The sequence below is a fragment of the Plecotus auritus genome, assembly GCF_963455305.1.
Source record: "Plecotus auritus genome assembly, chromosome: 8".
In the NCBI taxonomy this organism is placed as follows: domain Eukaryota; kingdom Metazoa; phylum Chordata; class Mammalia; order Chiroptera; family Vespertilionidae; genus Plecotus; species Plecotus auritus.
Genome location: NC_137782.1, coordinates 59,503,840 through 59,531,668, shown reverse-complemented (window position 1 = coordinate 59,531,668; position 27,829 = coordinate 59,503,840). Strand labels below are relative to the sequence as shown.

The window sequence follows — 27,829 nt, the reverse complement described above, 5'->3', positions numbered from 1 at the left end:
TTACTAGTGTAGCGGTTAATGCGGATTTTTTTCAATAGATGGAGTTACACATATGTTGATATATATGCAATTTGATATGTATGCTATTTTGCTGTATTGACAACAAGCTTCAAAACTTCATATGTCAAATTTTCTGAAGGTGTTAACATCATAGATCTTTTTATGCTTAAAAATGTCAAATTTCATGCCAAAAAAAGCATTTGCGGAAAGTTTTAATTCATTACTTTATTTTGAAGAAAAAGTTATTGTATACTTCGGGAAGCTTATGGTGAACATACTCCATCTCAAGATACTTGTGAACGCTGGTTTAAACGCTTTAAAAATGTGATGATTTCGATGTGAAAGACAAAGAACGTCCAGGTCAACCGAAAAAGTTTGAAGACCAACAATTACAAGCATTATTGGATGAAGATGCTTGTCAAACTCAAAAACAACTTGCAGAAAGATTAAACGTTGCTCAGCAAACAATTTCTGATCGTTTACAAGCAATGGAAAATATTTTAAAGGAAGGAAAATGGGTGCCACATCAACTGAACGAAAGACAAATGGAAAACCGAAAAGTCATCAGTAAAATGTTGCTTCAGTGGCATGAAAGAAAGTCTTTTTTGCATTGAATTGTGACTGGCGATGAAAAGTGGATTTATTTTGAGAATCCCAAACACATAAAATCATGGGTTGATCCAGGTCAACCATCAAGATTGACTGCAAGGCCAAATCGCTTCAGAAAGAAGACAATGCTCTGCGTTTGGTGGGATCAGGAAGGTATGGTGTATTATGAGCTTCTAAAACCAGGTGAAACCCTTAATACTGATCGCTACCTACAGCAAATAATCAATTTGAACCAGGCTCTGATCGTGAAATGACCAGAATGTGCCAGAAGACACGACAGAGTAATTTTGCTTCATGATAACGCACCATCACACACTTCAAAACCAGTTAAAGACACATTAAAAGATCTTGCCTGGGAAGTGTGAACCCACCCACCGTATTCACCAGACTTTGCTCCTTCAGATTACCACTTGTTCCCATCGATGGCACGTGCACTTTCTAAGCAGCACTTCAAAACATACGAAAAGTGGAAAATTGGGGCTCTGAATGGTTTGCCTCAAAACAAGAAAAGTTCTATTGAAACGGTGTCCACAAATTACCTGAAAGATGGGGGAAATGTGTATCTAGTGATGGACATTACTTTGAATAAAGCACTTTTGATGTTTCTCTTGAAATTACCATGTTTTCTTTGATTACAAAATCTGCATTATTAACCGGTACACCTAGTAAACACAGTTTCACATCTTTCTTTTTTCGCTTAACATAATACAGTATGTTCTGGAGATCCCTATGTCCTGGAGATGACTGTGTCTCAGAGAGCCTGCTGTATAACTGGGAGGATGATGGGAATTTACTGGATGCAGTGGGGAACCTGGTGAAGGAGCAGGCTTAGATGGGGATGGAAAAGAAACATGCTGAGTTCAGTTTTAAACAGGTGCTTTTAAAATGTACAGGTCTGTATCAGGAGAATCACCTGGGCTGAGGGTTGATCAACATTTGGGAATTGATGACTTATAACTGAAGCCAAAGGAGAGGATGAGGTCTCCTAAGGAGAGAATATGGAGCGAGATGAGAAGAGGGGCCTTGAGGAGCTCTAGCACATAGGGAACAGGCAGGGAGGAGCAGTGTGGGGGCGGGGGAACTTTGGTAAATATGGACAGGCTCGTGGCCTCTGGGTTGTTCTCTCCATCTCTATTTCTTATTCTGGTATTTTGAGAAGGAGGTCATGATTAAAGTTTTTCCACCCACAATTGTATCACATTCTAAAAACGTAATCCCTGTGCTTTGGGGCTTTGTCCTCAGACATGGCATGCTATTGGGCATTATAAATAATAAACATTTTTATTGTCATTGGCCCCTGGTGAAGCCAGCTAAGAGTCCCAAAGGAGGGAGGTGATAAATGTTCTTGTTTTATAGGCAGAGATGTAAAGTCAGAGGTGTGTGGCCTTTTGGAGAGCTGCTGATTGTGTCTTAACCCTACGAGGCTAGCCACAGAGGCCTGGGTCAGGTTAGCAAACTTCCAGAAAGAGGGGTGCCCTTTACTGATCTCTGAGGTTTTTAGTGGTGCAGTGGGTTGAGGTCTTTTGAGGCAGGGAGTTGACAAGTTGACAAAGGGTTTACAGTATGCCTTCATTCTCCCTCCCCTGACTTACCCTGCCATTTAGGGACTAATTTGGGACAACAATCTCATCTTTTAAAATATAAATATAGTACATAAGCTTTAATTTTAATAATCTTTGCAATTTAGGAGGAGTGAGGCTCACATAAGTGAATTGTCTTCATAACTGAAGCTTACTGTTTTAGCTCCACCCCCAATATTCCAATGGATCAGTAACAAAAAACACAGTACCATTAATTTAACTTCTTATTGTTGCATCACTAGTAAATGGCTCCAGTTATGCCAGCTTTCCTCTGTGTGCCTCCATAATTGCTACCTTCTCTCACTCAGACTCCTGAAGAAATGGAGAGGGAACACAATATTCTGTGCATAAACAATCTTACAAATTGAGAGAGATAGTGCTAGTGGGATTTGGAATTTGGATGGGGAGGGAAAAAATGGGGGGGTTTGACTTGGGGCTAGGCAGCTCTTAGGAAGGAAGGGAGCCTGTGGGAATGGGGACAGTTTGTGGGACTCCAGGCAGCCCAAGAGCAGGAGGGGGTACCTGGAAGTGGAGGGTGGCTGGAGGTGGGAGAGGGCAGGAGTGGGGGTGGGAGGATCCAGAGAACAATCTTGTTCTTTTTGCTTTCTTGCTTAGGGCAAAATCATCTCTCTTGCTTGGCCTATAGAAAGAAACAAGGTTTATTAGTAGCTTTTTGGGTCAGAAGATAATATTTTTGGCTCCAGATGATGGGAAATCCTTTGCAAAGCAAAAGAATGTCTTTCCTGTTGTTCCAGTAAGCTGATTTTTTGCAACTAGTTTATGACTTCAGTACTCCAATACTTAGGAGATTATTTGAAAGCTCTTTTGAGGGTAATCAGGGAAGAAAAAAGGGACACATACAAATACTTCCCACCCCACCCCCTTCCTTTTCATATTAGGAGCAAGAACCAATTGGTAAAATCAAAACTAAAGGTCCTAGAATCCTAAGCCAAATGAGGACTCCCCCCCCCCCCCCCCCCCCCGCCTCACTGACACCTCATTAAACTAAGACCCGGGAAAACAAGCATTTGTTTGAGCCTGAGCTTCCCCCATAGAAATTTTGATTCAGTTGTTCTCTGAGGCCCTGGCTTAGTATTTTCTTCAAATGCCCAGGTGATTCTGTTATGTAGCCATTGGAATAGTTCTTAGACCATTTCCTGAAGCATAAACCAATTTCGGGACAGGAGGTGTTCAGTTCTACAACTGTTAGGTGTGAAGTGATAGCAAGACATCCAAGTGAGAAGTTGGGAATAGAGACCTGGGAATTATTTTATCAGCATAGCATTATTTCTTAAAACCCTAAGAATGAATTGTTGAGCTTTTCAAGGGAAATTAAAATTCAGGAGAGGCCTGTACTTAAGGCATTGCCTGAACTACTTGAAGTAGCTTCTGTGCAGTGTAGATGTACTGAAAAGGTGGGGGGTACTGTGCGCAAGCAGGGATGCAGCTGGGCCTCTGGGAGGGGTGGGAACCTGGGACCCCTTCACTCACCATCTGCATCCCCTTGGCTTCTCCTCTCGTCTCCTGCCTTTCACTTCACTTACCTGGGCCCTGCTTCCTCTGTGTGCTGTCCTTGTGGTTAAGAAGAAACATGGCCACTAACAGCTCCCAGAGCTGACGTCCTTCAATTACAACATCTGGAGGCTGCCTTCCTGCTTGATCCCAATTTCAAAATCCCCAGAGAAGGAACTGTAGCTGACCTAACTTGGGACAGCTATGGCCAGTGTGGGGGAAGGTGAGGGTCCTGTGGCATGACCTCTAGGAGTGGAGGGGAAGGTCATTTCTCAAAGGAGCAAGAGTGCTGTGCAGACAAAGCAGGGGTCTGCATTCCTCTCACTCTCTCAGGAGACTGGGCTGAGCAGTGGGCAGACAAACAGGAGACTGTGGTCTCCCTGAAAACCACCCAGTGGTTCAAGGAGAGCACGTGGAAAACCCAGTCCCCACAGAGACCGGGTGATGAAAACAATTGTGTGATTGAGGATAAGCTGCTCAGTTTGACAACAATGCTGTGTTCAGGCTGCTCCTTCAGTTTGCTTTCAGTAGAACAGAGTTCTTAATGGGGAGTTCCTGAGTCCCTACGGGGTCCCTAGATAGGCTATAGAAGTCTGTGAGCTCCCTGGAATCGTGTACAAAAATGTGACATTTTCATGTTCATGCACATTTTCTGGGAAGATAGTCCAAAGCTTTTCTCAAAATGGAGTGCTGTAGTTTAATGAGGTTGGAGCCCAGATCCAGGAATTTCAAGAGTGGCTAATAAGATAGTGAAGGTAGGGAGCCCTCTCCCCTCTCGTCCTGAAAGCCTGCCTGAGCTGACTCCCAAGCCTCCTTTGGACCAGTTTCTACACACAATATGGATCCACTCAACCCTCAGCCAGTGGGTGTGTACTTAGTTCAGCGACTCAAGCAGCAGATAGTAATAGTTCATCTGGCAGTTAATCATGAATTCTCCTAGTAGTTTAAATGCTGACTGTTCTAATACCTTCAGATGTTTAGGTCACGTCTCCCCAGCCACCCAATGCCTTCATTTCCACTCTGATGTCTTTGTAGATTGCCACAGTCTCTTCTTGTATTAATGGGGATGCTTTCTGTTGAAAGTTCAGAAACTCTGCTCCAGCAGTTTCCCCAGAAAATGGTATTGGCTCTTTGAACTGGGAATTTCAAGGCACAGCTGGGTTCAGAGGCTCAATAGGGTTCTGTTGGTCTCTTTATTCCTGGAGGCTTTCCTGCAAGTGTTGACTTCATTCTCAGGCCCTTGCCATGTGTCAGGAAGTTGGCTGCAGAGGCCCCAGTCTGCATCCAATTGCTCGTTATTTACAAGCAAGAGGGGCCATTTTTCTAAGCCCATGGCCAAACTCATGCAAGACCTCTCCTTCACATGCTTGCACCTTGTCCACAGGTGAGAAGGGCAATAGGCACCATTTCTGCCAGGCAACTATAACTGTCTACTAGTATTCCTATGTCCACAGTGACTGAGAGGCCCTCAGAACCACATGGGATAAAGGGAAGGGCCCTAATCGAAAGGAGGTGCTGGGCAGACAAAGACTATCTATGCCCAGCATTGTGATCCAGTGGAGGGCAACTCACCAGAATTGATGACAAGAGTGATAGCTTTCAATGCAATGCCCAGGTAGACTTTACTGTCAGCCAGAAAACCCTACAGTGTTGGAGCCCTGGAACCAGTGTTTAGATGGCACCCTCCTAGGGGCAGTGGCCTAGAAGTTCAGGACCCTGCTGGGAAATTCTGCATGAGGGTGTTGATTTTATACGAGGCTCCCCTGATTGCCAGTAAAGGCTGCCCTAGTAAATAATTAACCTGGGTAAGTATATTCCTATTCTCAACACCTTAGGAGATAGGTTGCAGAACCAACTGTGCAATTCTGCCCTGTACTTTTTTTAAGCTTTGGAGGAGTTTGCAGTTGAAATGGGCAGCAGGTATTTTTCCACTTAGTGAGTCGTCTCTGAGAGATTGCTGTGTGGTGGGCAGGGTAAAAGTATAAACATGGTCTCAAGATGTATACCTGCTTGTGGGAGAGACAGCGGGACACATAGGGAACCACAGACCAGCCGGTGGGAAGGGCCTACGTTGTGCTGACTTGTGTCTGGAATGAATTCCTAAGGCTATTCTCACTAATCACAGTTCTCCTTGCCTGCCAAGCACGTCCTGGATGCTATGTCTCTGTTTGCCTTGTCGAGTCCACATGGACGGCCTCCCCTGCTCCCTGTTTCAGCTAGTCCTATTCTCCTCAAGGCCAGAGCTGGTTCCATCTCTGCAAGGTCTTCTCAGTGCCCACCCTGCCCAGGGCCCTGGGCAGTAGTGTACAGTGGGGCAGCAGGAGCTTCAGCACTAGTCACACCTGGCCTAGGTGCTGGCCCACCCTCATCTCCCTGAGCCTGTGTGCTGAGCTGTAAAAGGAGGGCACGGATGCCCGGCCCACAGTTTTTGAGGATCAAGTGAGATAAGGTGTGTGGGGTTTTCTGAGCTGAGCACAGTGGTTTTCTTTCCTGGACCATTTTAGAGAAAAGCATGGTTTCAGTCTGTGCAGAATGACATTTGGTCCTGATTTATAGGACCAAATCCACACTGAACTGTGTAGTAGAAACCATAAAATTCTGGGCGCTTTCCCTGCTGGAAGGGATTTGATGCATTGTGGCACAGATTCGATTATTTGAAGCTGATGAATAGCAGCAATTTTCTGGCCTCGTAAGCGGTCGTGGAGCTGCTTCATTATTGATGAGGCCTCTGTCCACAGAGGACATCTCTGCAGACCCAGGAGCCTCCTGGCAGGAGAGATTTTCTTTTACTCCTGGTAGTGTGATTGTCGAGGAAACGTAAAACTTGCTTCAGAGGAAGAGAGGTGTTCCCAGATTTAAAGGTGGGGCTGTAGCTTTTGGAATCTGCCCCCTGCCTGGCTTGTACCAGCAACATGCAGTTGAAGAGAAATTAAGTCAGCCATTCGTTCAGAGTCATTCTTGCCAGCCAAGGACTTGGAGCGCTAGCTCTGTGTGGCTAGGGCCCCAGCAGCCGAATCGTGTGTAATAGCTGCCTTGCTCCCTACAGCTTGTGTGGGAGGCAGCTGTGCCTCAGTGGACCAGTCTCTGAGCCTTAGTTTCCTCACCTGTAAAATGGAGCTTACAGTGGCTGGCTGGTCAGGGTGATGGGAGGCTCACTGAGCTGATGTTTGTGAAGCACCCACATGGTGCACATCACTAAGTATGCATTATCTTCTTCATTGCCCTATGGTGCCCGGCACAGAACCTGTTTACACTGGGCATAGACAGATGGGTGATGAATGTGGAGTGCCTGTGCTGAGCATGACAGGGAACTGAATACCTGGGAGATGCTAGCTTGATCAGTAATGCAGAGTGACAGAGTGGGCTGCATGAGGGGGTGTGTCCTGAGACAGGGTTGGGGCTAGAGTGACAGGGCCCTGGAGGCCACACTTAGGCTCTAGAAATTATATTGAGAGGGAGCCAGGGACACTTTTAAAGCAGAAAACAGACGTGGTCTCCTGAAACAACAGTTTTAGATTCTGAAAGCAATGTGGCAGGTGGTGAGGAAAATCTGTGGGAGGCTGATACAATGAGGCAGGCAGGAGACTGCGGAGTCTGATCTGGCACAGTAGTGTGTGTCCAAAGGGGGTGGTGGAATGAGAGCCCATTGGAAGGCAGAGTGGACAGGACCTGGGGACAGGTGGAATGTGGGGCACCAGGGAATGATGAGAACTGAGAAATGACTTGGAGCTTTTTAGCTTGGGTAACTAGGTAGGTGACAATGCCAGAAATTGAGATGGGAAAGGGAGGAGGAGGTCTGCGTGAGGAGACAGGTAAGACATTCAGATGACTCGATGACTGTAATATGTACACACACCTACAGAGAATTGCTTTCATCTGTAGAAAGTAAAGCCTGACTCGAGGAGCACTAACCCACTTTCCCGACTCCTGTAGAACTTTAGTCACAAACAGGGGTTCTGGATGACCCATTGACAGACAGAATCTAGAACCAGTTGTCCGTGTCAATTTGTGAAAGTAGATTTCACAGTTGACTCAAATTCTCTGTCTCCATAACCCTGAGGTCACTTAGGAAGCTGGAGAGGCTATCCTGTATATAACCATTAAGAGCTTAGGTTCAAATCCTGGCTCTGCTGCTCACCACCGGAGACCTTAGCCAAGTCACATTACCTCTCTGAGTATCTCTTCTTTCATCTATAAAATGGGCTCATTAGGGCACTTTGTGAGGCTAAAATAAGATATGTCTAAACCATGGAACACAAGCATATCTATACTAATAAAAGAGTAATATGATAATTAGACTGGGAGACCTTCTGGGAGACCTTCCCGGATGTCCTTCCGAACAAAGCTATGGTGGCGGGTCCGAGGCAGAGGTGGTTAGGAGTGATCAGGCCAGGAGGGGAGGGCAGTTGGGGGTGGTCAAGCCAGCGGGGGGGGGAGCAGTTGGGGGCAAGCAGGCTGGCAGGGGGGGCAGTTGGGGGTGATCAGGCCGGTGGGGGGTGGGAATTGGGGGTGAGCAGGCCGGCAGAGGGGCAGTTGGGGCGAGAAGGCCTGCGGGGGGTGGGGGGCAGTTGGGGGTGAGCAGGCCAGCAGCCAGAGTGGTTAGGGGCAATCAGACAGGCAGGCAGGTGAGCAGTTAGGAGCCAGCAGTCCCGGATTGTGAGAGGGACGTCCTGTGGGATCGGGCCTAAACCGGCAGTTGGACATCCTCCTAGGGGTCCCAGATTGGAGAGGGTGCAGGCTGAGCTGAGGGTCACGCCCCCCGCCCCTGCCCCGGTGCACGAATTTCGTGCACTGGGTCACTAGTTGTAAATAATATGAGCAGCTGTTGTGGCTGTTGTTGTTATTATTATTGGTTGCTATGTCTAGTCATATATGCTTCAGGTTATGTATATTGGGTTTAAAATCTGCTTGTGTCCTCTGTGCCATGGAAAAAGTGAAGCCTAGTCTTAAGTTATGGGCATCTCCCATGGTTATGGGAGATCTTGCCTGTTCTTTCATTTCACTCATTCATTCATTCAGCAACAATTGAAGTCCCCAAGCTAATAGGGGAGACCAACATGAGAACATGTAACTATGATAAGATAATAGTGGCATTAAAAGGTTCCTGGGGCCCTGCAGGGTAGGGGTGGAGGAGGGATGTACTTGGCTACAAGTAGAGGAGTAGAGAAGGAAGATTAGACTGTGAGTAGGAGTGTGTTCTACTTACTGAACCAAACCATGGGGAGGGCTTTATTGGGAGGCCAAGGAAAGAAGGGTGCTCCTCTTGTTAGGGGTGACCAGTTGGGAGTCTGGGGCCTGACCCAGTGTGTGTGTGTGTGGGGGGGTGGTGGAGAAGAGCACAGTTGAAGCTGGAGAGGTGGTCTCCTTAGATGCCATCCCAGGTGTGGGACATGAGACTGTGGGTGATGGAAAGCCACTGGAAGGTTCAAGATGGGGGTATATGCACTTAAAAAAAATTCCTTTGGCAGATACACAAGGAATGGCATAGAGAGCAGGGAGGTTGGTTAGCAGAGGGGGAATGAAGTAGGGACTCTGATGCTAAAGAGGGGCTGAGTCAAGAGGTAGGGAAGGTTGAATCAAAGGACTTGGTGACTAACAGGACGGTGTGGAGGAGGGAGAGAGTGGTTCCCTGGGACTCTGGTTGCTCTGCCTATAGGTTGGAGGAGGGAGAGGGGAAGGCCCTGGCCTGCTGGAGAAGGGAAGATGCTTGGTCTAGGACAGTGGTCAGCAAACTCCTTAGTCAGCAGAGCCAAATATCAACAGTACAACGATTGAAATTTCTTTTGAGAGCCGAAAACCGACTTCTGCGCATGGGCCACGAAGTTTCAATCACACTGTATGTGCGCGCCTGCACGTGGTATTTTGTGGAAGAACCACATTCAAGGGGCCAAAGAGCCGCATGTGGCTCGCGAGCCGCAGTTTGCCGACCACTGGTCTAGGACATCTGAGTTGGAGGTGCCTGGGAGACTCCAGTCTTAGTCATCTGACAGACAGCTGGATCAGAGGAGAGGTCTGGGAGAGGCACCTGAGAGAGGGTCTGTGGATGAAGGAATCAAAGGGGACGGCAGCTGGATGTCATCTTCTCTGTGGATTCCAAACTGGGCCCCTCTGAAACCGGAGGAGGCACTCAAGCTCAGAGTGGGGCTCCACCTGGAGATCCTGGAAGGCCTCAGCAGGTGCCCTGTGCATAAACCATTGGTCTAATCAGGGCCTGTTTTCCCAGGGCAATCAGGGACCCACTGGTTTCCAGGGACTGACTAGTACTGCTCCCAAGGTCTCCCAAGGCATTGTGCCCTGTGGGGTTTGCCTTAAACACTAGCCTTCCCGCTGAGCTCTGCAGCCTGCAGCCTGTGCACTTGACACACTGGCTCCTCTGAAGTTTGGTTTTGTTTGCTTTTATAATGGGACTTTTTTTTTTTTCCCCCAAGTTACATAAACAGTGTCAGCACAGAGGGACAAGCTGGGGAAGTCTAGAGTTGTCATCAGAGACTTGGCCAGAGGATAGACCGGCCTGCTTATTATCTTGAGAAGGTCACTCTGGGGCTGAGGCTGGGCCTTTACATCTGACGTCTCAGCTGGCAGGGTGGAGAGAAGACAATACTGGCTGATAAGAGGGAGCTGACGGACCTCTGGACTGAGCCTTCTGGCAGGGACTGCCCCTCCTCAGCCGAGGTCCTGCCTCTTCTGTAGGGTGAGACTTAGACCAGGGGCCAGTGGGTGAGCTGGAAGGATAGAGCTTAAAGCAAGCTGAAGCTGGGAGTTGTTCAATTAAACAGGGGAAAATACTTTTCTCTTCCAGAAAAAGTGTGTTCTCTCCTAATATTCTTAGTCTTTTTTTGTTTTCAAATTATTTAATAAAAGAACACAGGTAATGAGAAACATTTTCTTTCTGTAGTGTTGGGGGCACCAGGGTCTTGGGGGCTATGGGCACATGAATAAAGGGGCAGCTGCAGCTCAGCCCATTTCTTCCACAAGGGGATTCGGGGCTAGTGTCACCGGATGTTTAAAGTTTTAAAAAAAGCTATGGATCTGGATTGAATGGGAAATCTCCCAATTGGCTTAAATTCTTAAAAATAAACTCTGTAGGCCAAGTGAAGTTCGCCTGTGGGCCAGATGAGGCTGGGAGCTGTGGTTAGTGCTCTCTGAGCTGGATGGAACTTGCTGACGTCTTGCCTGGCTGTGGCACTGTGATTGATCACCCAGGGGAGTAAGGGATACTCGACAGGACTGAGTCCTCTCCAGATACTTCTAACATGAGCCTGGGTGGCTGGAGAGGCTGAGGCCCTTCCCCAGAGCCCACTTTTTATATCAGCACAACAAAGGCCAGGGTTGGATCAGCAGTTTGAACCTCTTTTAAGCCGCAGAACCTTTGATTAAACCAAGTCTTATTGGGAAGAAATCACAGTGTATATGACAGATAAAACCAGAGCTCCTCCAGGCGTCGGGAGAGTCTGGAGTTCTGCCCTGAAGCTGCCTTCTGCCCACCCCATGGGGTACCTCTGCCAGGTTCCACAGAACAGTGCAACGGCTGCCTACCTGCTAGTACGCCACCCCTGTGGCCCTGGCATTCTGTGGGTTGAATGGTAGGAGGAGAACAGCAGGGCCAGAAGGGGAGAGCAGGCCATAGTGGTGTTGCGCCACAGCTGACTCTTCACCCAAATTCTGCCCAGACCCTGCCCAGGGTGACCAGCCAGCCACTGGGTGCAACTACATTTACTGGGTGCGTTTTATGCATTATTGCCTACTTATATTAGTCCTCCAAGCTGTGCATCGCTACTTCCATTTCATTGGTGGGTTAACCAAGGCACAGAAAAGGGAAGCGGATTGCCCACAAGGTCACTTGGCTAGAACATGAAGGAGCCTAGATTCTACCCAGGCTTATGAGACTCCAAAGACTGTGTCCTGCCCTCAGGGCCTCCCCCTCTGTTTACTAAGCACTGCCCAGCTCCCAGGGACTAACCTGCAACACATATCTGTCCTGGGTCCCAGCCATCATGGTTTCCATCCCTTGTGTTTCTGTGGCATGCTTCTGACTGCAAAGTCCCTTCAGACATGATCTCATTTTGCTGATGTCAGGCTTGATTAATCTAAGCAGGACTCTTTGTTTTATCACCATGCAGGAGACAGAACCATCTGAGCCCAGAAGTGGGGAAGTGAGGAAGCCCAAGGCTGCTGCTCCTTCCACAAACAAGAGGCCCAAGAAGGAGGCCAAGAAGAAGCGTTAGAAGACGAGGTTGTGGAGCTGGGTGGGAGGGATGAGACCTTGAAGGCGGCCCTCTGGGGACTCAGCGTCCTGTTCCCTCACTCCGTCCAGGCTCAGAGATCTGGACAATCATGACAGTCCCAGGTCCCAGCTGGGCAGACCACCACTTCCTCTTCCTCCTGCTTCCTTGGTGGTTTAGAGTCAAGGAGACTGAAATACCCTGTTAGCAGAGACTGTCTGAGAAGTCTGTTCACAAGTCCAGTCAGATTATATTTTCTACTTAATCATGGAGTCTGGCCTTTAGACCTTGTGGATTTACACTATGTTTCAGAGCCATTATCTAATGCTGACAAGCACTGCCCTCTCCCATTATTTGTGCACCACAGACCTGCTAATCAGTCACCTTTGTCTCCTCCACTTGTGCAGTTGGAGCCAGGCCTCACCTGTTTAGGTCAAGTCACCATGGCCAGTAATGTTATGGCCAGGTCTGAAAACTGCCTGGTGTGAGAGCCAGCAGAAGACCCAGGTCAGGTTAATGCCTGGTTCTCTTCTCGCAGATGGAAGAGGTTTGGGTGAATGTGTGTTTCTTGGGCCCAACTTTCTGAGTCTCTGAAATGGGGGCCTGTCACTCTCAGACCAAAGTCTTTTCATCCCATCATAGCACATTCAAGGTGAGCCTTTTGGCTTCCACCTCTACAATATCCCATGTCTCTCTTCCCTAACCCCCCAATTCTTTCATTCCCTGACCAGTGTGGAAAAGTCTTTGGGGGAAGTAAATGTGAATAAACTGGCCTGCATGCTGAACCTCCTGTGTGCTGTCTGTTGCTAAGGGAAAGGGGGAGCCTGGTCCCTGCCTTAGGGGTGAAGGAAGGGCTCACCCTTGGAGAGGTGGGACATTGTGGCTAAGGATGGCCAGGGGTGAGGGCAGCTCTGCAGGCATCCTGGGAAGACTTTTCAGGAAGGGTTTAGCCAGCTGCTTTGTGTGGTCTTTAGTCATTGGAAACACTTGTGAATGTCCATGTATGTGTTAGAGTTTCCACTGGGACCAGGTCCCACTCATTCCCAGTTCCTGTTGCCTGAGGAAGGAGCTGCTTGTCCTTAGAGTGACTTGAGAAAAATCAAGTCGAAGGCCTCATGTGGCGTGGGGTGGGTCACACAGGTCCAGCCATGTACCTTGAGTCAGCTGCCAAGTAAAAGCCTCGACCTAAGTCCAATTCGCCCAGCTGGTTTACAGTTTGCCAAACACTTTCCCCAATGTCATGGCTGATGAGGGGGAGCTGAAGGAGTGAGCATGATTCATTTCTATTTTAGAGAGGGGAAACTGAAATCCTGACTTCTTGAGAGTGCCAGACTCAGACTTGGGCCCAAGTCCATGGCCCTTTCCTCGGGATTTAACAAATATCCAGTGAGTGTCAATAGGTTCGGTGCCTTGAGGGTCCCTGCACTGCTACAGTGGGCCTGGCAAGATTTTCCACCACAGCAGGTCCGTCTCCCTTAAATTATCTCCCAGAGAGGCTGTTTGCCAGAGATCAGACCTAGGAAAGCAAGGGTGGTCATCCTCTACTCCACCTGCCCCATTCCATGCTTACTCTGGACAGTTTCTAACGTTCGGCGCTCCTGGCTTCTAGGACCACACCCTTCCCTGGTTTTCCTCCAACATCACTGGGTTCTCCTCCTCAGAGGGGCCCGTGGTTCTCTTATCTCTGCATGCACTCCCTTGACGATCTCATCCAGGCTCCTGGCTTTCAATACTACCATGTCTCCCAAATAAATCCCTCCAGATCTCTCTTCTAAACTCCAGACTCATATCTGACTTCCCACTCAGTATCTCCATTGGATACTCACATGCATCTCAAAGCAAATCCCAGATCTCTCACCAGCCGTCCCAAGTCCGATCTTTTTGTGGTCTTCCTCATCTTAAAGAGCATCTTAATTCTTCCAGTTGCTCAGGCCAAATACCTTGGAGTCATCCTTGACTCCCCTCATTCTGTGACACTCCACTTCTGACCCTTAAGTGGTTCCTTGTTACTTGACCTTCAAAATCTAGAATGAGACCTTATGTCACCACTTTCCTCTACTACCATGGTCCAGCCACCATCATCTTGCCCAGATAGTGTAGCAACCTCTTCATGATAGACTGTACTCAACAGAGCAGCCAGAGGGATGCTGTTAAAACCTGTAAGATCGCATCCCTCACATGCTCCCATTTCAAGTAAAGGCTAAAGTCCTGCAAATGCCACTCCACTTCTTCACCTTTCTGACCTTGTGAGAGACCACTCCTCCCTCGCCCACTCTACTGCGTCCTCACTGGCCACCATCTTCTTCAAACATGCCAGGCAACTGCTGCCTTAGGACCTTTGAACTTGCTGTTCCCACTTTCTCTAGATACTATGCCCCAAGTGGTAGAATAATGGCCCCAAAGATGTCCACATCCTAGTCCTGAGGACTGGTGACTATCACCTTACATGGCAAAAAGGGCTTTGCAGGTATGATTAAATTAAGGATCTTGAGATAGGGAGATTATTCTGGATTATCCAGATGGGCCCAATAAAATTACAAGGGTCTTTATAAGGAAAAGAGGAAGGCAGGAAAGCCAAAGAGAAGGAGATGGGATGATGGGAGCATACGTTGGAGTAATGTGGAGCCATGAGCCAAGGAATGTGGGCGGCTTCTAGAAACTGGAAAAGACAAGGCATGGACCTTCCCTAGAGCTCCCAGAAGGAAAACAGCTCTGCCAACGCCTTGATTTTAGCCCAGCAAGGACTCCTGACCTTAAGAACTGTAAAATACTACATTTGGGTTGTCTTAAGCCACTAAGTTTGTGTACTTGTTACAGCAGCAATAGGAAATGAATATACCTTACTTCCCTCAGATGCTTATTCAGGGAAGCCTTCTCAAACCCAATTTAAAATTGTAACCTTTCCCCAAAACTTCCTGTCCCTATGCCTTATTCATTTTTTCTTCTGAGCATATACCATCATCCAATATACTATGTATTTTACTTACTTGGTGTGTTTTCTTGTATCTCAGTTGGAATGTAAGCTCTAAGAAGAAAGGAATTTTATTGGTCTTGCTTGTAGATGAGTCCCCACGGCTTAGAAGAGTGCCTGGCACATAGTAGATGCTCAATAAATATTTGCTGCATGGATGATATTAGGATAAGGTGGCCTGCCCTAGCAATATAGCTTAGTGAATAAACATTACATGTGCCCAGACACTCTGTGTACATGATTCCATCCTCACAGCAACCCCATGAGGATGGTAACATGATCATCCCCATTTTACATTTGATGGCATGGAGGTACCTGGAAATGAACTCAGGCAGCCCAACTCCAGGCCCCACTCTCTGAGTCATCCTGCTGCCTCCTCCCTTTTCACCCTGGAATTCTCAAGGAGGGCTCTCTGCGGGGGGGAAAAGATTGGGCCCAGGTTCTGGAGGCATCATTACCCAAAGGACTAAATCACCAATGGTAAAATTATGCTCTAGAGTGGAGTTAAAAGGTCTTATTGAAGTGAATAAACATGAACTATTTAAAGTGTACAATTTAGTGGCATTTAGTGTATTCACAATGTTATGTAACCACCACCCCATCTAGTTCCAAATTAACTTTGTCATTCCTAAAGAAAGCCCCATTAAGCAGTTCCCCCCCATTCTCCTCTCTCCTGAACCTCTGGCAACCATCAATTTACTATCTGTTGATAGGTATAGATTTACCCATTCTAGATATTTTGAATAAATGGAATCACACACAATATGTGACCTTTTGTGTCTGGCTTCTTTCACTTAGCATGATGTTTCTGAGGCTCATGTATCATATCAGCACTTTGTTCCTTTTTATGGCTGACTAATATTCGTGTGTGTGTGTGTGTGTGTGTGTGTGTGTGTGTGTGTAAGGCAGCTTGGTGAATGTGATTTTGGAGCAGTCACATTTTTAATCTGATTCTGTGGAGATGTAGCTATGTGGTGTTAGGCAAAGGAATTCACATCTCTGATTTTCAAAGTTCACTAAATGGAGATCATATAACAACCTTGCAGGGCTATTGAAAAATTAGACACACTGTGTGTATATATGGTGTCTACAGCATAGTAGTAGTTTATAAATGGGAGGAATGAAAACGATTATTCAATCCAGGACAAAATTATTGTAATTAAAACATAATCTTGGCTTCCTCAGAAGATGAGCATGTCCTTACCCCACAGTCCTGGGAAACCAAAATTAAGAGAAAGGTTCCCAGGTTGAGCTCATGCTTGCTTTTGTAGTTGGAGAGCTCTTCTGATTTCTGGTGGATTGTGTCTTCAGTTTTCCCTTCCTCATTTATTCAAAAGTCCTTCAAATTATAGAGGCTGAAAGCTACATGGTAGCAAAGGGGAGAGGAACTACCTTTAAAAAAATTCTAAATAAACTCACGAAAGGAGTTTATTAGTCATCAGGGAAATGCAAATGAAAACCACAATGTGATACCAGAATGACGAAAATAAAAAAGACTGACAAAAAAACACACACAAAAACCACAGCAAATGTTGCGGAGTCTGTGGAGTGATTGGAACTCTCAAAGATTGCCGGTGGAAGTGTAAAATGAACCACGTTAGCAGACCATTTGGAAGTTTCTTTACAAAGTTCAGCATACATCTACCCTTATGATCCAACATTCCACTCCTAGGTATTTACTCAAGTGAAATGAAAATACTTATCCATGGAAGTCTTGTATTAAATTCTAGCTAGAATGTTCATAGCAACTTTCATCATAATAGGCAAAAACTGAAAATAGCTCAATTGCTGATCAATAGAATGGAAACACTGCAGTGTGTTTATGCAGTGAAATGCTACACACCAAAAGCAATGATCTACTCATACACCCAACAACACAAATGAACCTCAAAGCTATTGTTTTAAGGGGAAAAGGCCAAACATACAAACACAAATACAATGCATACTGCCTGGTCCTATTCATAGAGAATTCTAAAATAGACAAGACTAACCTAGGGTGATAGAAATAAGATCAGGGGTTGTTCCTGGGAGGATTGACCAGGAAGGGGCATGCGAAAACTTGCTGAGGTAATTGCAATGTTCTCTATCTTGATATGCAGTCATCAAAATGGAATGTTTTAAGATCTGAGCATTTCCTTATGTGTAAATTACACCTTATCAAAAAATGTTCCTGTGGGCCAGGTACTACGCTCTTGGTGCACATTATGTCATTTAAGTTGTCAGCAAATCCCATGAGGTAGATATCATGGTCTCTGCTTTAGAGATGAGAAAACTCAGAAAGGTTAATCAACTTACCTCAGGACACACAGCTAGAAAATTAGATTAGAACCCAGGCGGTATGACCCCAAAGCCCATTCCTCAAGGATCCCTTCTTCCTCAACACATTCTCTTCCCTGAGATTTTACAGATGGGGAAACTGAGTCTCAGTGAGGGCTGGTGCTCAATACCATTTAGCTCTTTGGAATCAGAATCAAACTAGAACCCAGATCTTTTGAGCTTTCTTATTATATAACATTCTCACTTGGGCAAAGAGATCAAGCTCACTCCTACTTCTGCCCATATTGGGTTTGGGAGCTAAAAATATAATTTTTAAAGAGTTGAGTACAAATTCATGATGCAGGAGACAAAACTTGAGGCACAGATATCCTGTACTTTCAAAATGAGAGACAGCTTTCTACTTCTCTTTGTACTGCTACAGTCATTCCAGGTTTGGTTTTCTGTGGACTATGGAAGTTTACCAGTCACTCTCCCTATAATTCTACCCGCAAGACCTCACCAGACTCACCTGTTAACCTCTGTCCATGCCTGCTTGGGTAGCCAGATGTCCAAACCCTCCAACATTTAGCAGCTTCCCTCTGCTTAATTTAAAAGGAGCAATCAGTTGGAATTCTGGCATGGATTAGCATAATAAACAGCCAATCTAATTTGGTTTTAACTCACATCCAGTCAATATTAACAGTGGTTGCCGGGTTCAGTCCATCATGTTTAAAAAAACACTGTTGTCTTTGGTGGTCTTAGAGGGTACCACCTTGTGTTTTGGGAGAAGTTGGCTCAAACCATGATCTTTTCCTCTCCCCAAAGCTTGCTCTCTGGAAGGAAAAATATGTATGTCCCAGCTCCCTCAGCCTTTGTCCACTAAAGGGAAACTTCATCTTGAAATTTCTTTGTCTCCTTTTTTTAAAAGTTGCAGAATGTATTTCATGTTCTGTCTTTTCTCTGGAACTGGCAAATAGTGCTGTGAATGAATCACCCTGTTTCTGGGAATGTTTTGCTCCAAGAGTTCAAGGGTGGGGGTGGGGTGCAACATGATAAACAGCCTCTTGAAGGATCTCTCCTCCCCCCACTGTGGGGCCTGTGGCCTGTGGCCTGTGAGTTCATAGAAAGGGACCATGGCTGAGCTTTCTGAGACTGCTGGGTCTAACCTGGTTTTGCAGATAAGGAAACCTAGGCCTTAGCATTTATGGAAGGGGAGCTATGAGGCAGAGTTAGGGCCATGTATGTGAGCGCGATTCATCCCCACTGATCGTGGACCCGTGGATTGTGCCTTCATTGCTCCGAGCTTCAACTCCCTCCTCTGGAAAATGAGGGCAGGGAAAATGATGTCCCTGTTGGTTTTTAATCATTTAGGGTCTCTACGCACCTATACGGCTGCCTGGTAGAAGTGCTGAATCTGAAATGTGGTACTTTGCCTCCCAAGCCAGAGAAGCATCAAGGCCTGTGGCCTTCACAAGGCATCAAGCAACTCATTTCAGTTGAGGTTTAAGAAACACACCCAAGTCCCTGCTCTGTAGACCCTGACCTGGGCACGGGGGACACCAAAATGGATCAGACATGGCCCCTTCCTTCAATCTGTGGGGCCAGGTAGACACACAGACAATTATAAGAGATGTGGCAAGCCTGGTGGTACTTTGCCTGAGGGACTTTGGGAATGCAGAGAGGGCCCTAACCACACTGCCTCGAGTCAGCTATAGACGCTCTGTGGTCCAATCCCCTGGACACTTTGTTATCCCTCTCTTCTCTCATGTGACTCCCTGACAACATCAGGCTGATCTAGGAGAACCCCCTTCTGGGGAGCTCAGAACCCCTTTGGAGGCCTTTTCCGGTAGCTTTATAGATGTGAGGGCTCCTTTGTTCTCTACATGGCTTTCTTCTCATCGTATACACAATATCTTACTGTGAGCCTCAGTTTTCTGACCAGTGAAATGTGCATAATGCTAGTTCCTTTTTCAAGGGGTTGGTGAAGGGATTAAATGAGGTACTATACATAAGGCACTTAGTTCCTGATGCAGAGTGTGCTCAGTTAAGTGTTGGCTGAGTATTACTAGTTTTATTCAACATCTCCATAGATACATAATAGGTTTCTCCAACATAATTTGGCTAAAACTGAACTCTTGACTTTTTCCTTGCAGTGGATTCCTACCCAGACTTCCCCATCTCAGTAAATGGTAACTCCATCCCCTCAAACCAAAAACCTGGGAATCAATCTTGATTCCACCCTCTTTGTACACCCACACTCCTGATCCAAGCAGGGACTGTGGGTGCTTCCTCCAAATGCACGTGAATCATGCACTTCTCACCACCTTCCTGCCAGGGCTGAGCCCCTTCCACCCAGAGGACTTCCCAGCCTCCACCTGGCCCCTAATCCTCCTCCATGCAGCCACCAGTGGGCTCTTTCAAAACTGTACATAGGATTGTGGAGTCACCCCTCCTCACTGAACATCACAGAGGCCTCCCCGTGCCTTTAAATGAAGATCACGTCCCTCACGACCGCCCAGGAGGCTCCAGGCCCTCTCATGGCTCTAGCTTCGTCCCCCACTGCTCTCCTCCCACCCACGGCGCCACCCGGACCAACACAAGCCAGTTCTCACTTCAGGGCCTTTGCCTGAATGCTCTTCCCCACCGCATCTTCCAGCAGCCACTCTTTCATCCTTCAAGCTTCGGCTAAAATTCACCTCCTCTGAGAAGCCCTCCCTGGCCTCCTGGCCTTGGTGTCCCCTCCCTCCTGTCCCCACCCACTCCCATCCTAGCCTGTAGCACAGTCTGTATTTCTGCATCAATAGCTGTGTTCTCTGGTTTATCGACCACCTCTCACACTAACCTGTGAATTTTATCTAAGGCAGGAGCTGTATGTATTTCATCAACCAGTGTGCACCCACGAGACAGTAAATGTTTCATCATTTCCCAAGGCCTCAACCAACCTCCAGTCCTGCTCTGTGCCCTGGGGATGTTTCTCACCCTCTCTGAGCCTTGAGTTTCCAGTGCCTGGCAGGTAGAGGGGTCTGGCAGGTGATGGACTCCTCCTCCTCCTCACCCTGGCTCAAGGAGCAGGGGGGATGGGACGCGGCCCAGTTTGGCCTTTCCCCTGCTGTATACTTCTCAGGCATGTTTTCTCTTGTTGACACAGATAGCGATCCACAAGTGTTTGCAGAGTTGAATGGAGTCAACTAGCCCTGCCCCACGGTCCTAGAAACACAGATGCCAGCACCTCCAGGAATGAGAAGGCTGCAAGGGAGCTAGTTCAAGGCCCAGGGAGCGAATTTAACGATTGGATGATTAAAAATGTTTAATTATTGGGAGGTAGCTGTGGTGAGAAGTCAAGCACAGATCACAAGTGGCAAGAGGCCTGGTTCAAATTCAGGTTGTGGGGAGGAGCTTCCCTGCCAACTCTGGGCCTCTCCCAGACTAGGCTTCGAGATGGGAGAGGTCTCAGCCAGGGACTGCAGGTCTTGGTGGCTGAGGCCTGGGCCAACATGGAGGCTGGGCTCCTTCCTGGCTCCTCTGGGGATCCATACCCCACTGAGCGCTTACCTGAGCTGGAGAGGGGGTGGGGAGAGGTATGGGGAGAAGGTGAGGCCAGATTCAGGGCGTGACCTGGGGCAGGATGGCTGGCTGGCTCAGTTCCTGGTCTGGCAGCCTAAGCTCATGTGCTAGCCTCAGGCAGGGGCTGGGAGAGGCTTGGCACTATTTCAAGGAACTTGGGGAATCCAGGTCTGAGATTCCTGCCCCAACAAGCATGGGGCCTGTTCAGTGTCAAGCCCTAGTCAGGGTAGGGTTGGGGCACAAGAATGACCCAAGCCCAAACTCTACCCACTGGAGCTCTTGGCCTGTGAAGGGAATGAATGGGTTACAATGAGCATTTCTTCTGAGAAGTGCAGATGGGGTCCTTGAAGCTTTGGCCCTGGCTGGAGGGTCAAGGGAGAGACCAAAGAATGAACAGGATTAATCTGGGAGCAGAGGCAGGGAGAAGGACTAGAGGTGAGACCCTCGCTCAGGTGGGGAGTGAGCAACAGGTAAGCTCTGGGGGAAGATGCAGATGGGACTGGAGAGGCCAGCAGACCCTCCTAAGCATGGGCTTTGGCCTGAGGCCACAGGGGAACCCCTGAAGGACCAGAAATGTGTTCTGGAAAGAAGGACATGAAGACTGTTATAGAACCAATCAGGGATGGAAAACCAGAGGCCAGGAGATCACGAGGACACCAGGATGGTGTCTAGGTTAAGTGTGGTGGAAGGGACAACAGGAATGGGTGGTTGGACTGCTAGAGGCAGTAGGTCTTGGGTATGGGGCTGGGGGGAAGGCTGGGGATGCCCACTCTTTGGCTGAAGTGCCTGAGAGGATGGAACAGCTATTTCTTAGCTGGGGACCTAGGAGGGGGGCCAGTTTCAGGGGATAGAGGTTGTGTTCTGCTTAGGATAAGCAGAGTAATCTGGGTGCCAGGGTAGAGGTTGGGGGGCTAGTCTGCAGGATGAGGGACAGATGGGTCCAGAGCTCTGGAGAGAGGCCAGGGCTAGGGGTGGTGGTGAAGCTGGGTGGGTGGCCCTTTCTCAGGTCTTTCCCTCAGGCTTTCTTTTGGGAGTCAGGGAGCAGGCTTGGTTAGAGGGAATTAATGGCCCTGGGGCATCCTGGAGCCCAAGAAGGACAGGAGTGGGGTTTACAGGCTCCAGCCCCGCTCCTCTGGGTGGCATGCTGAGACTTGTTTGAGTTCTCAGAGGAATGGAGTTCAGGTAGCCCACAGGTGACCTCCTTATGTTGGCTTCTCTCCTTCCCTACTAGTATTCCTTCCTGTTCCCTCGCCGAGGTATGGGATCGCTTCCCAAATGAGTACTTGTTTCAGGCTCTGCTTCAGGAGAACCCAACTTAGAGAAAGTCTAGTTGAAGCCGTGAGCCTGTGGGCTCCTCTTGGGTGAGCACTGGCTGTGTCCTCAGGCCCACACCCCTGCCCAGGCCAAGGAGTGCCCCCTCCTCATTACCTGCCTTTGCCCACCCTGGGAGGCTTTGTGGACGTAAACAGGGTGAGCCAAGGCTGAGGGCAAGGGGAAGAGCAGGGTCCCAGGACATCCTGGGAGAGAACTGGGCACTTCCCCTGGGAGTCTTTCTCTTCCTTATCAAATGGAGCCAGGAACAAAATGAACACTAGCACCCCAGGCAGATGCACCTTGAGGGGCCAGCCCAGAGCAGGTGGGGAGAGGTCAAGTGCATGATCAGCTCATCCCTGTGCACTGTGGCCCCCAGGAGCCTTGAGCTGTGGAATGGGGAACAAAGACCCACTGTGATCAGAGTCACAAGTAGTCTATATTGCTTGCTATTGCCCGAGTAACATGAACTCACTGCAGAAAACATCTTATCTAATAAAAGAGTAATATGCAAATTAACCACCACCCCGCTACACCACAAGCCACGCCCACCAGCCACACCCACCAGCCAATCAGGAGCGAATATGCAAATAAACCCAACCAAGATGGCTACGGCCACAGAGAGAAGGAGGGAGGCTTGGGTTTCCGTGGCAATGTAGGAAGCCAAGCTTTCTGCCTGCCCTTGCTGGCCTAGGCCTCCACTCAAGGCTACAAAGTTTCAATGATAGAAGATACATAAATCTAAACAGAAATGGCGTCAGCCACAGAGCTGGAAAGAGCAGGAGGCTAGGGTTGCCCCCGGCGATGGAGGAAGCCAAGCTTTCTGCACATGCTGGCAGGCTCAGGCCTCGCTTAAGGCTACAAAGTTTCAATTATAGAAGATACATAAAATCCCCCCAAAAATGGCTGCCGCCACGGAGCAAGCAGAAGGCGTGGCTCTGCTCCAGGCTACAAAGTTTCAATTGTAGAAGATAAATAAACCCCAGATACCAGGGCCTCTGCTTGGGTCCCCAGGGGGCGTGGCCAGCCTGCAAACCACCACAGGCCCCTCGCCCAGGCCGCCCCACGCCCCAAGGGAACCCCCACCCTGATCTGGGACACCCTTCAGGGCAAACCAGCTGGCCCCCACCCGTGCACCAGACCTCTATCCTATCTAATAAAAGAGTAATATGCAGATTGACCATCACTCCAACACACAAGATGGCTGCCCCCATGTGGTCAAAGATCCTGCCCCCATGTGGACACAAGATGGCCGCCACAAGATGGCTAGCAGGGGAGGGCAGTTGGGAGGGACCAGGCCTGCAAGGGAGGGCAGTTGTGGGCGATCAAGCCTGCAGGGGAGGGCAGTTAGGGGTGACCAAGCCGGCAGAGGAAGGAAGTTGGGGGCGACCAGGCCTGCAGGGAAAGGCAGTTGGGAGGGACCCAGGCCTGCAGGGGAGAGCAGTAGGGGGGGACCAGGCCTACAGGGGAGGGCATTAGGGGTGACCAGGCCTGTGGGGGAGGGCAGTTAGGGGAAAACAGGCTGGCAGGGGAGCAGTTAGGCATCATTCAGGCTGTCAGGGGAGTGGTTAGGGGGTAATCAGGCTGGCAGGCAGAAGCAGTTAGGGGCAATCAGGAAGGCAGGCAGGCGAGCAGTTGGGAGCCAGCAGTCCTGGATTGTGAGAGGGATTTCTGACTGCCCGTTTAAGCCCAATCCCATCAGGATCAGGCTTAAATGGGCAGTCGGACATCCCTCGAGGGGTCCCAGATTGGAGAGGGTACAGGCTGGGCTGAGGGACACCCCCCCCCCGCCCCATGCACGAATTTCATGCACTGGGCCTCTAGTAACAACATGAAGACAAGCACAAAATAAAAAAATTATTAAGGTCATTTGTGATCCCTCTGTCCTGGGGACAACTGCTGGAAACATGGCAGTGTTATCCCTTTTATTTTCATAGGCCCACTTATTTTATTTTTAACAGAAATGGGATTATATCACTAATACTATAACATTTTAATTGCCTAATAGGGCATAAATCCTTTTCATGGCAAAAGGTATAGATCTCCATTGTTAATTTTAAGGCTGCCATAGTTGTCCACTTTATTAATGGAATCTTAGGTCAGCTACAACAACAATGTCCATTTACTAAACATCTAGCATGTGTGTCATGCTAATCACTAAACCATCATAAGAGGTGTGTCTGGTTTACAGATGAAGGAAGCAATGGTGAGAGGGTCAAGTGACTTGCCCGAGGCCACAGAGCTATCGAGGCAGGATTTAAAGCCAGGTCTCTGTGTATGTGCCTTTGACCAGAATCGAACTGGTGACCCTTCAGTTCACAGGCCAACACTCTAACCATTGAGCAAACTGTCCAGGGCTCCGTAGCTGCTCTTAACCATGATATTGGGCCACCTGGTGGGTCCCCTTCCTAGGCCCCTATATTTGTTTCCACCCAGAGATTCTGATGATTGGAGCCCTGTGGATGCATTTTACCAGTTCCTTTTAGAGGGAAACTTTCTCTTGGGTTGGCAGGATTGGATGGATGCAATCCTCACCATCCCTTCTGCCCATTCCCCGTAGGTCGTTGACCCTCTTCCCTCAGCAGCTCTGGAAACAACCCTGGCCAGGGAGGGGAAGGGACTTGCTGAGGCCCCACTGCACAGAGGCTGCACCTGACTGGAGCCCTGGCTTCCGATTCCCCACCCGGACCGTGGACAAAACGTGCTGGATGCACAGGACGTAGGGGTTAGAGGTCCAAGCTCCAAAGGACAGGGCCTGTGCCAGTCTTGGTCACTGCTGTATCTGCCTCCAACCACAGCATGGCACCTGCTATGCAGGAGGCATGAGTGGATAAAGAGGATAAAGAGGCCCGGAAGGGGTAGGGGGTCTCTATGGAAGTGGGGGGAAGCATGGGACTTGGTTGGAAAGTCTATAAGGATTCTTCGAAAGGTCGGGGGCTTCTGAGGCGACCCTGCCGAAGGCAGCAGCCCCTACCTTGACTTTTCCAAACAAGTTCGATCCCCTGTGGTGTTTTGCTAGAATCTCTATGTTTAGTCTTTAAAGACCCGACCTTATAGAAGCATACTAGTATACTTTCTCAAGAATACCTACCTTGCTAATTGTATCTAGAGGTTAATTTTAGTTCAAGCTGTTATGACAATAAAAGCCAAAGGAGGCAGGTGAACAGGGCTACTTGGCGGAGGCGACCAAGTAGTGCCTTAGCCTCTCTTTCACAGAAACGTGTGTCCGGGCAATCTGTTCACCCATTGCTCAGGGGCTGCCGGTCAGCCCCGGCAGAGTGGTGCCCCGTGTGAGGGGGAACCAGGAATGCAACGAAACGCGACAGAACCCTCGAAAACGAAGAGTTAGAAAATGAAAGTCACTGCGCAGTAAGTCACTGGAGCCCCAGGGTTTGAATTTTAAGAATTTCTTTCTTTGTGAAGGAAAGATTATACTTAGGGTATATGGGAAGCTCTGTCAAATAAGGAAATATTAATTATATGCTATTTATATTGCATATTAAATAAATTCTAATATGCTTTCATTTATAACTAATTGTTATAAGTTATAATATTGTGTTTTGCAAAAAGGACAAGATTCCATGTCATTATATTACTCTATAAAGTATCTAGATTTATAGAAATATGGGCAAGAAAAATTAAGAGAAAAAGAATTTGATTATAGGACTAAATGAACTAAAAATAGTTATAGTTTTGCTAATTATTATTCTCATGGCAATATGTTTGTTTGCATGAATCCAATAAGAATCTGATTTTTTCATAGCAGGACATAAGTTAGTTTCCAATTGTAGTTATATTAACCAAAACTTTACTGGAATGTCATGTCTGAAAGAGAGACATGCCAGGACTCTGGATGTCACCAGAAAGCTCTAAGGAATGAAGATGGACTTTGAAGCCTATAAGCCCCTTGAATAAATAGCCTGGTACCTTGCTTGGTCACATAGTTCATGGCAGTCTCTCCAGGTAAGGAATGAAGGTTGCTTTCCTGAGAGATGGCATAAAGAATCCTCACAGACATTCCAACCAAGTCCCCACATGGAAGGCTTCCCCACATGGAGGCTTCCAAACAGGCCCAGATGGGCTGAGGAGGGTGAGTGGGTTTGGAAGGGCGGGGAGAGGAGGCGGCGGGCGGTACCGCATGGGCAGATGGGTGGAGGCGGGAAGGAGACAGGGTACGTTGGAGGTTGGGAATGAGACCAGGAGGAGATTGACCAGGGAGTCTTTGAGTGGCCAGAGTAGACCCATGGAGGCTCCAGTCCCAGCCTTTGGGGCAGCTTCCCAGCCACCACAGAGCCCTGCCTGGTTGACTCCTGAATAGGAACAGAAGGAGGAAGCTGTTGAAGTGACACTCAGCCAGCCGGTGAGTGGGTGGCAGGGCTTGCTTTCATTTCCAGAAGAGTCCAGGCGTCATTGGGCTCTGCCACCCGCCCCCACCCTTGCCCACCCCTGCTGCCTTGGCCCTGGGCTCAGGGGATGGTGAACCCAAAAGACAAGAGCAGCCAGGAAGGAGGCATCAAGGCCAGGAACTGGGGAAATCCCCTTGCCTGGGAAAGCCCAGGGAGAGGGGCCTGTCTCCTTCTCGGCCACATCCTTCCTGCCTGGCAATGTCTTCCAGTCATCAAGACCCAATCTAAATGTCCCTTGTCTGGGAAGCTCCCCAGAACCCCCTACCAGAGCGAACTCACAAATCGCCCCCTCTCTGAGCGCCTCCAGCACGCAGACTGCACTGACACCTAAATGAAAAGCTTGCCGTGAGCCAGGCACGGTGCTAGGTGCCTCGCAGCCTCCACTCCTCACTGGATCCTCTGTGTCACCTACAGTCAGGGGATCACCAGCTCCATTTTACCCAGCAGCACAGTGAGGCTGAGCAGGTTCTCATGTGTGGCAGATGGTGGGGCTGTGTCTTCTGGATACGGAAGCTCATGGCTCTCTACCCCTCCTGCTCAGGGTGTTTCAGCATCTGTCTCCCCTCTGGCTCAAAAGCTCCAAAGGGCAGGGTCTGTGTCCCAGAGGCAGTGCTGACCCATGGACAAATCTTTGAACCTCTCGATCTGTCTTCACCATGAGGATGACTCAGGCTGTGTATATACAGCAGGCATTTAATACATTCTTGTGACATGGAGGAACCTTGACCCTAGTCCAGGCTGTCATAAACTTGCAGCATGACCTTGGGCAAGTCACTTTTACTCTCCAGTCCTCAGTTTCCCCAATTTTCTAAAGAAATGTTTAGAGACGGCTCTCTTGGCTTCCTGCCTGTCCTAAAATTCTGTCTTTTGCTCTAGAACACAGCATGGCATGTACCCCACAGCCAGTTTCCCCTATTATAAGCATCTTATATGACAACTAAGGAACCGATATTGATACATTATTATGAACTAAAGCCCATACCTTATTAAGAGCTCCTTAATTTCCCCACAATGTCCTTTTTCTGCCCCAGGGTCCCATCCAGGGTACCACGTCCATTTAATCATCACGTCTCCTTAGGCTCCTCTTCGCTGTGGCAATTTCTCAGTCTTGCCTTGTTTTCGATGACCTTGACCATTCTGAGAACTGTCAGCTATTTTGTACAATGTCTCTCTATTGGAATTTGTTGGTGTTTCTCGTGATTACACTGGGATAATGGGTTCTGGGGAGGAAGATCACAGAGGTGATGTGCTATTCTCATCACATCATATCAAAGGGACATTTGTCACCATGTCTTACCCCTGTCATTGCTGACCTTGATCACCTGGCTGAGGCAGTGTTTGGCCAGGTCTCTCTAACTTTGTAAAGTTATTCCCTCCGCCCTTTCCCATGCTGTCCTC

General features: G+C 48.4%; 1 protein-coding gene across 3 annotated transcripts in view; it reads left to right on the top strand.

Annotated features, from left to right (window-relative positions):
- The window catches only part of MANBAL (mannosidase beta like), a 38,761-nt gene extending 23,099 nt beyond the window's left edge, over nucleotides 1–15,662 (top strand). For all 3 annotated transcript variants that reach the window (XM_080686362.1, XM_080686363.1, XM_080686361.1), the window contains exon 3: nucleotides 11,822–15,662. In XM_080686362.1, the coding sequence (XP_080542488.1) occupies nucleotides 11,822–11,926 (105 nt within the window). In that variant the 3' untranslated portion in view covers nucleotides 11,927–15,662. The remainder of the gene's footprint in view (nucleotides 1–11,821) is intronic.
- Nucleotides 15,663–27,829: the final 12,167 nt, after the last annotated feature.